This window comes from Symphodus melops (assembly GCF_947650265.1).
Source record: "Symphodus melops genome assembly, chromosome: 15".
NCBI lineage: Eukaryota > Metazoa > Chordata > Actinopteri > Labriformes > Labridae > Symphodus > Symphodus melops.
In genome coordinates, this window is record NC_136705.1 from 22,106,895 (window position 1) to 22,116,942 (window position 10,048).

General features: G+C 38.4%; 1 protein-coding gene across 1 annotated transcript; it reads left to right on the forward strand.

Moving 5' to 3' along the window:
- The first annotated feature begins 2,442 nt into the window (after positions 1-2,442).
- On the forward strand, positions 2,443-7,142 carry gfral (GDNF family receptor alpha like). The gene is made up of 9 exons (XM_079362672.1): positions 2,443-2,491; positions 2,749-2,877; positions 3,279-3,434; positions 3,970-4,029; positions 4,161-4,476; positions 6,068-6,327; positions 6,413-6,487; positions 6,681-6,762; positions 6,845-7,142. Exons 1-9 carry the CDS (start codon positions 2,464-2,466, stop codon positions 6,906-6,908), a joined length of 1,170 nt encoding a protein of 389 aa, XP_079218798.1. The 5' UTR covers positions 2,443-2,463; the 3' UTR covers positions 6,909-7,142.
- The last annotated feature ends 2,906 nt before the right edge of the window (positions 7,143-10,048 follow it).

Sequence of the window (10,048 nt, forward strand, 5' to 3'; positions counted from 1 at the left end):
GTACAGAATATGACCTTTAATTAATTATTGTTGACAGAATGTTGATCAATGTTTTTTTATTTATTATTGTATTTTTGTCTTTGATACCAACTGAGGATCAGGTGCTCTAAAGAAACTGTGTAACGATGCTCAGATTGGTCATTTGTTCCCTCTTAATTAGCAGATAAAAGTCAATCTTGGGTCTTTAGTGGAAATGGCCACAGATGCTTGATTACATGCATTAGCAGTGGGTAATGATTTGGGAGTTTATCATCATTATTCTACATTACTGGTGAATATTCAACAGCTTTCTTGAGTTACTGTCAATCTCAATACCTCATTATCAGCGCTCAGCCTGTATTTTCTCCACCTTATTGTATTTTAAGGTACTTGTAGTTTTTGTTATCACTTTTTGACCATATTTGTTTGTTTGTTTGTTTGTGTTAACCTGCATCAAGGCGTCGCAGGTGAATAAAAACCTTCTCAGATTGAAGTCTTGTTTCAGCTTTGCCTTAACTGGGGACAATGTCTGGTGAACACACTTCACACTTTATTACCTGATTTTAAAACTAAATTAGATTAAATTCGGTTTCTGAGCTGCAGTACAGCCGTTATTTACCAATCATCCTCAAAGGTGTCTTCTTCGTCCTCTCTGCTGCTCTCAGTTTGTAGTTTTAGTTTGCTCGTAAGGACCCTCCTCCACCCCAGACACCTCCAATCCATCTCATCAGAGTTCACATCCAGCACTCTATAATCACCCCACATCCTTCATCACCACCCTTATTGACCAATCCTCCTAAAATCAGCATTTTTTGTCCTCTCTGCTGCTCTTAGTTGTTAGTTTTAGTTTGATGGTAAGGACCCTCCTCCACCTCAGACACCTGCAATCCATCTCATCAGTGTCCACATCCAGCACCCTATAATCACCCCACGTCCTTCATCAACACCACCTATCAGCGTCAAGACTCCACCATGCAGCTCTCCAACTAACTGCTCCTGCAAGAACATGGAGACAAGACATTATGCGTTTCTCTTCCCTTTCTAAAAACTTGTTCAATAAATAATAAAGTAGAGTTATAAGCTGTAATGAAGTGTCTCTTGATTGGACTACAGTTAAGTCCAACATCAATAGATAAATCCCTCTTTAATTATGTCTCGCATCCATCTCCACTGTATGGTTTATGGTCTGCTTTTTAAAGTTAGCAGTATGCATGCAAGACAAGGCAGTGCAAACGGTGTTACACAGTCTGCGGTAAAATAACCTCAGTGACATCCATTGTGAGATGTCTACGCGGGGATGAAGATGTGAGATTCACTACTATTGTTGAAAAAGGCAGAACGTTTCTCAGTCTGAAAGATCTTGAATGAATCTATTCATCCATCCATTATCTTTACCGCCTTCTGCTTGAGTGAAAGGAAGAAGTCCTTAGAATTATTTTTGACGTCATGGGTTCTTCTTTGAAAGCACTGTGGAGGGGCTGAAGCATATAGTAATTATATTATTATTAATTATATATATTATATCGGACATGAATGACATGCTCAGTATATAAAGGGGGTTTTCTACCCTTGAAACATTCCATGGTTTATTTTTCATGGTTTATATGTTCTATCGGTCTCAAAACAAAAAGCAAACTCAAACAATAATTATGTATGCATTCAAAATTCTGAACGTCCACGTCGGCTTAATAAAGTAACACTGTCAAATCTGGTTCCTTTTCTTTTTGCTGATGTGTCTGATACATCTGAATACCAGAAGCAACCACAGAAGCAGCTCGTGGACCCCCTGACACAATCGTCGACATCATCGGTGGAAGTGGAGTCACAGGATGGGTGACCTTTTACTTCATAGTGTTCTTCTTCAGGTGTATGCTGATAGCCGACTGTATGTATGTATTTTACTGAAAGACATTCAGACGCTGGCTCCAGGCTGCTTCATCTTCAGAACTTCAAGCAAGCTGCTTCACAAACAACTTAAAAACTAGTTAAACACAACATTCAAAGCATAAAATAACAGACAGAAAAAGCTTTTGACCCAACTCTTTTTTTATTTCTAAAGTTTTTTTTTAAGATTTTAAAGTCAGCTTTGATACACTATCAGTGATCCCCACCACCTCCTCTATTATTAATACACTACTATTATGTAAATAACTATATTCATCTTTTAGCAGTAAAACATTTATTCCTAACATCTCAGTGTTCTAATACTCTAGTCATGTTTTCTAACACATGACCTAAAAATATGATACTTAAAAAACAAGGTCAAATGATGGGATGTTGATTTTGTTCTTTTGTTTGTTTTGTCAGTGAATTGTTTGTCATTTTATCACAAGGCACACCCCACAGTAATTGCTCGAGGAAGCGTGTCTCTTTCTCGTCTGTGGTTGGTTCATCCATCCAAACTACATCTCTGACACCAAAGTGAGAGACGGATCAGATGCAGAGAGAGACCGGCTGTCCTCTGACAGCTTTACAACAGTCACCATGAAAGCGGAGGCGGCCGTCGTATTCGGTGAGTGTCACTTTTAAAACAGCTCTTTTGTTTCTAATATTAAAATCTCTTAGATTTTATCTGTTGTTTACTGTTGGTGAGGGAGCTTATAAACACAAGCTGCATTTTATTCAGTCAGATAACTGAAAAGACAATAAATACTAATACTAATAAATACTTTTTGAACATTTGTTTTGCAAAACACAAAAAAATAAAGAACATGTCAACACAATTTCAAGATAAAGATTTCCTTTATTTTTTATCTTTTTGTGTTCCAGTGGTTGTTTTTCCTCAGATTTTCAGCCTCAGCTTGTCACCTCCACCTCCTGACTGTTCAGTTGCTGTTCATACCTGCATGTCAGATTTATGCAAGAAGGAGAAGGCTTTTAACAGCGGCATCTGTGATGGTAACTAAAAAACAATCACTAGTTCTGCTACAGTGTTGATTGAAACATGGTGTGACCCTTCATGTTGTCCAGTGGCATTATAAAAGATGTGACTAAATGTCCTCAGGAGGCTCAGGAGATGGAGCTTTTTTCAAATTGAATTGCTCCTCCTCGAGTAAAGCTTAAATGTAATAACTAGGGCAATAGCCTGGAGCAAAGTTTATATAACTACACAAACAGATTAGAATAAATATGCCTTCCCTTAAAATAGACCTGTTTTGATATTACAGCCGTGTATTCCACGCCTTTGAAAGAGAAACAATTAGAGCAGCTGCTCTAAACACCTGTCGCACACAGCTCGCCCACAAAATGGAAAAACCTGTTTGTTTTTTTTGCCTCTCTTCTGTTTTTTGTTATTCAAGATGAAGCGTGCCAAATAAAAGAATCACAGGCATGTAACATCACCATCCAGGCCGTATTGGACCAGTTTCCCTCCCTGCAGGGGTGTGTGTGTGCACGGGAGGAGGAGCTTTGTGGCTCCATACAAGCGCTGGCCGCACAATGCCGTCCAAACACAGGTGCAGTATTCTCTGGGAAGAATGAGAAGATGGTTCAGGTGGAGCGATTGTTCTGTTGACTCAAGGTGGTCTGGTGTTCGGGTTAAATGAATGTGTTGGTGCTTCAGGTTGCACATCATGAGCAGAAAGGTTTTAATAAGCATTTGGTATGGTGGCCCTGAAGGTCAAAACCAACAACAATTTACAAAAAAAATATTATATTTCACAAACACATCATTAACAAAAAGTTGCTTCTTTTTGCCTTGCATATTGTCCAAGTCGATTTGACTCTGGTACTCTAACATCATATTCTTTAAAAGGCTGCGTTGTAAAGATTTCTTAATTTTTCGGATGTCTTTTTTTTTTTGTCTGGTAATTTGATGTTTGATGTTGTGTGAAGCTGATTTAGATGTTTAGTTTTTTCTTTTATAAAATATCCCCTTTTACATGATGTTCTTCTAAGTTCAATGAATGGTTGTCTATTAATTTTTTTAAGTTCAGGGCCACCATAAAGTGGTTCCAGAGTTACTAATGATTTCTTTCGATATTTGTTCAGCACCTCAGCAGCAGAGGAGCTCAGGAGTGGACTGGCAGTCAAGCACTTTGATACACAATGGTGATTATTTAACACGAGTACGACGATGAGAACAAAAATATTAAAACACAAAACAGTTTACTGAATTCAATCAACATACATAGGATGTTTATTTGGTCTTTAAAACGCACACGCTGCTATTCCTTTCCCAGAGTACGATGCTGCTGGATCCTGCTTGGACAGAATGACACTGTGTGTCAGTGATGCGGTTTGTAACAGGTACCTGGTGCCTGTTCTCCAGGCGTGTACAGCAGAGCAGTGTGACAGCGACCGCTGTCAACAACTGACTCTGCAGTTCTACAGCAGCATGCCGCCCAGTGTGGCAGAGATGATGGTGCTGTGTGAGTGTGCAGCTTCAGATCAGAGCTGTCTGCACATGAAAACTGCTCTGCACAGCGGCACCTGTGGAGTCTCCACCTTGATCTGTCAGGAGACAATGAAGCAGTGTGCTGACGACCGAAACTGTAGGTATGCCACTATTCCAGCTCCACAATATGTCTACGCCAATTAAAACCAACAAACAAACAAATCTCCTTTGAGCTCAACCCACTGACACATATTTTATTACACGGGCTGTCTTGTAAGAATTGTTTCTAATTGCTGAATTTAAACAGTTTATCATGGTCACATGATAGAAATTCAATTATTTTCAAAACAGCTTTTGCCATGCTTTTATCTTGTATTTTGTACTGTCTTAAGTAAAATCTGCGAAATGTAAACAGAACAAATTTGACTGAAGTGACTGTGGAGCTGCATGATCATTTAGATATAATGAAGTGAGAAAAAAACTGGCTGATAGTGTGGCAAGAAAAAACAAACTTCAGACTTCCTGCGTCCTACTTTACAAGCCAGTTATTGTGAAATTAACATGAAATATTCTGTAAGTGAAGGCGACAAATCTACGATATGGCTTCTAGGAAAAGGAATGTACTGTACCAAATCTTGCTCGCACACGGCGAGTGAGCACGGAGGTGATATCTCGACAATCTTCTTCAATTTGTGGCTCGTGAAAAAGCTCCTCAGAGCGAATGATGAAGTTCTTTTCTACACGGTTCGTCACAGCAGATGTGGTTTAAGGGCCCATTTCCAATTTGCATCCAGCGAAATTGAAATGTCTACAGGCAATTATTTAGAGGAAATGTCATGTAGTTACAGCAAGTACATGGGGAGGCTCTTTGTTCTACCAAATTCAAATGTAATAACTTAATGTATGTGGAGCAAGAAGATGGCAAATATCCCACTTGTCTCCTTTGTTTCTAGAAATCTTTAAACAGTACTCACTGTTTGTCTGGATTTACCTCTAAAACGTGATTGTGTTTTCTATAGCTGAAGCTTTATCATGCTTATCATTTTAGTGACTCCATAATACCACAATGTTCTTTTGAGGTTTTTGTATTGGTTGTATTTAGCAGAGACACATGTAATGAAGATTGTTTCATACTGTATGTAAACTACAAAGGAGATGTCATACATACAGATTTGTAGTAGAGGCTGACAGATTTGGGATTTTTGAGGTCGATACATATATCGACATTAGAGAGAAAAAACATCCTTGCTCACAGACTGGCTTCAGTTTCAGACACATTACAAATCAATCATTTATTTATTCAAATTTCAGTTTTTTCAACAGTTGACTTCATCTGCCCCCCCAAAAAACTCTTCTTTGAATCAGTAGTTAGCTGTACTAGATGTCAGCATTACACACCGGCTAACATTGCTTGATGCCACATTTTTTTCCAATATCAATGTTGAACTAATCGACCTTTGCTCACCAGAAACAGCTGTTCTGTAAATTCTGCATAATCACAGAGAAAGCATTTTGTTGTTTGTTTTTGAGCTGTATCAGAACTTTGTTCTGCCTTTGCAGGAGCCAGATTTTGATATGGTCCAAATTAAGAACTCAGAAACAAAGCTAAAAAAGAAAAAGCTTACAAAATGCCTCGAGTTGTTGTCTTTCACAGGTTATTAAAGGTTGTAAAAATGATGAATCTGCTTTGTATATTTTTCCTGAATAGAAAAGGACCGAATATAAAACATGTTTTTGTTTCTCATTTATCAGAAAGCTTTTGAAGACTTTCCGAGAGAAATGCTGGAGCTCTGAAGGAGCACAGTGCAGTGACGAGGAACTCGAAAATGATGACTGTTTCACCCGAGTGGATCCAGTGTTAATCCTCGGAGAAGAACCAGAATGTCAAAGAGCCTTTTTGGCCACTATGGGCACCGTACTTCACTATCCATGCACATGCAAAGGAACGCACAGTGATGATCTGCTGACATGCAACATGATTTATCAGGTTTTTCACAACAGATCACACTTCAGTAAGTAGGACGTGGATTTATCAACAGTGACATTCTTCATTACAAAATGTATTTTTGGTCATTTTAACCTTGTTTAATGTTTCAGTCTCATCTTGGAAAAAAGTCAGCTCCAAAGTCTCTGAAATAAAAAAACCTGAGGATGGTTCCGTTTGGTCAAACGGTAAATTTCAGTCCATGTTCTGTTAATTCCCAACCTGCATGTAGGAGGTGATGTTGTTAATTGCTCTCTCTCTCTCTCTCTCTCGCTCTCTCTCTCTCTCTCTCTCTCTCTCTCTCTCTCTCTCTCTCTCTCTCTCTCTCTCTCTCTCTCTCTCTCTCTCTTCATTCCTATAATATAAAACTCCTGTTCTCAGATTATCTCCTCTACGGTTTTGCAATTTTGCTGGTTGTTGGAGTCGTGGCATTAATGGCTCTGGGGGCTTTCTCTAAAATATGGTAAGAACATGAAGTCAATGCAATGTACTTTTTTTTTTTTTTAACGGCTAATACTTTAATAGGTTTTCATTTTGTCTTGTAGGATGTTGAGAAGAAGAGAGAAAACTACAATTCATCATTCACAGAAGGGCACTGCTATCCTCTGATATTTCTGCATGTATTAATGTCGATTATCAACAAACAACTTTCTCATCGATATTTACGATCACTACTCGGGCTGTCAAATGATTACAATTCATGGCAGGGCAAGTTCATAATGCACATTTTAACAACAAGGCCATTCAAAGTGCTTCACAGAAGACATCAAAAGCCTCACGGCAGGGGAAAGAAAAAGAAGCATTAAAACAGAACATTTAAAAATTAATTGTCTCAAATCTCAAAATATTTTTGGATCTTAACAATCTTTAGTGAAACTTTATCAGTAAATCACGATTAATCATGGTTTTAATCACATGTTTGAAATCCCATTGTATTTCACATTTAAAAATAAAAATTGTGAGGCTTAAATTTTTAATTTTAAAACTGTACTTTACTGGCTGTTCAGTTTCAACCCTGCTTTTATTTTGAAATAAAGTAAGGACCTTCCAGTAAATCTACTTAGTCACGAAATAAGGAGTGTCTTCAGTGACTTTGACTTACTATACCTGTACATTACCTATATAATTTATTCATTTTACAATATAAAGACATTGATAACGCCCTTGATGTCTAAAGCACTTAAGAGTTCATATTTATTTGACTGTTTATGTTTATGAAAAAGTAGCCACATGGAGAAATCGTTATTCATCGTGATATCAAATCGAATCGCATGGCTGACGGGATAATTGTAAGCTAGTTGAATCGTGAGACCAGTAAAGATCTGTAAAATAGCATGTGAATAATGTGATTGAAAGAAATGTATGTATTACCTTTAGAAATGAATTGACTGTCATTAACGACAGTACTGCTGAATGCCCTAATTATTTTGTTACAATGAACATTATTGATAGGAGTAAATGTGATAAAATGTCCATGCACAGAGAGAGCAGCTGTGATATATATGGGACCGTCGTGTATTCCCGTCTTTGACAGGTGATTTTCATGAATCACAGAAGAATGAATGTTTTCTCTCTGCAGCTTCTTCAGAATCGATCAAAAACACATCTGAACCATCTTCTTCTTCTGTCCTCAGTTGTTGTTTTCTGATGATTGATTGGGGCTGTTTGCTTTCTTTGTATCTAATAATAAACTTGACTCGTCACCATTTGACATTGGAAATAATATTTCTTCATCACTCAACAAAAAAAAAAAATCCAGACTGCACATTAGCCTCAGCAGTAGCATGTTTGTTTGTGTTGTGATTTTTAAACCCTGAAGAGGAGAGGAATTTGTAGTTGTAATTTGTAATGATGCTGCGGATTCTGTGACACATACATGAAGCAGAGGTAAAGGCTCCTCAGGAAGTTGTCCGACTGGTCGTAGGGTTACGCTAACTCATCCAGACGCCCTCTCTCCTCCCGTCATGTCCTGTCTCTCTTCAGCTATCATATCCAATAAAGGCAAAAACAAAACAACAACAATGGGCTGTGGTGTAATTCATGAGCTGTCTCTTCATTAAACCGCTACACATGAAATGCCCATTATTTGAAAGTATGGTGTATTGTCTTGAAATAATGTAAATCTCATGATTCTTTTTATACTTTTAATGCCACAGAAGTAGTAATAATATTTAGAAGACGAGAGGTGATGCTGCACAGGCTTCACAGCTACGGGCTGTTGGGACTCCATCTTTCACTTCACCATCACGTCTGGACTGTGGGAGGAAGCTGCACCTACACACACAGGACTGTAAGTAAAGTAACAGCCACATGCAAACGCTTCCTACATACAAACCTTATGGTGTATATCCAAACACGCCCCCCCCCACTCCCCAACTGCTGGTTGAAAGCCAGAGAATTTTTGGCGTGCAAATGTAGGATGTATATAAAAAAGAGGAAGTGTGGGAAGGAAGGTGCAGGCTGTGCTTTTCTCTGAATGCTTTTTGCTTTAAAGACTTATATATATTTTTTTTTTCTTTGTTCTGCCTCAAAGTGAAAACAGTGTTCTTAACATTCCCCTTTACCCTTTTTGATTCCATTTATCAATGAACAATTTCTTTCCAGCTTCCCATTTCTTTTACTTCTGCTCCTCTCCCAGGACTCACGTCACCCTGAGAGTCCTTCAGAGCTTTGAGCATCCCGTCACACTAGATGTTCCCTCGAGGGGTTCAGAGCTGTTGACACCTTTACTGGTTTACTTGGCAATTTTCCTCGAACAAAAACATGTTTTGAGAGGTTTTGTTATTGTTCGCAGCTTTGTACAAGCGCCTGCAGGGCTAACCTGAAAGCTTTTGTGTGACACTGAGCTTTAAAACTATCCTGCTACACTTAGATTTGGTGATGGAAAAACAACTGCAGAGTGTTCCCAATTTTACTTCTCAGCCTTTTAGCTGGAAGGCAGGAAATAAAGTGTGTAAGGACCCAAAATGAAACATCTCAAAGGCTTCCCAAAGGATACCATCATGTAATTTCCAGGTATTGGTTTAAATGAATGACGGTAAATGGCTTTGATGTTCTCTTGACTTTTCAAGACCAACAGGTAAACATGTTTTACAAAATGTTCAGATTCTGCAAAGTCTCAAGCTGTATTTGTTATAAGTGTCAGGGATGAATCATGAGGCTAGATGTATTTTGGTAAGATATGCAAAAAAGTTATTGCCTCTTGTGAGCCAAAAAAAAAGGAAAAATCTCAAAGGCAGACAGACGCATGAAAGCAGAAACAGAAAGCTAAAGCTCCATGGGCAGCATCAGGTCATCAAATTATTTCACTACCTGATCAAATTTTTTATCTCATATTCTTTAATGAGCTGAGACGCAACACTGCTGAATCTCAAACACACCTTTGAATGACTTTATAATAAAGCAAGTGGAAGAAATTACGGACACAGAATCTCCTGAAATCTTCAGGAGATTTTCATCAGCTGCATGTGTGAAAACAAACAACAAACCACTCCACAGCTTCATTAGCTTTTCTGCTCACTTGTAAGTTTTTTTTCTTCTGGCTCCTTGATTCTGCAAATACATCGAACTGATGTAAAGGAAAAAAGGCTGTGATTACAGTGGCGCCATCTCTGCCACCACGACATTCCCTGTGCATCTTTTTGATGTCATGTCTTGCATCCTGAGACCCCACACCATCAAATCAGACAGGGAAAAACTTTCTGCAGTTAGGGGGCAGGAGCAGACTGTGCTGAAATGTTAAATACAGT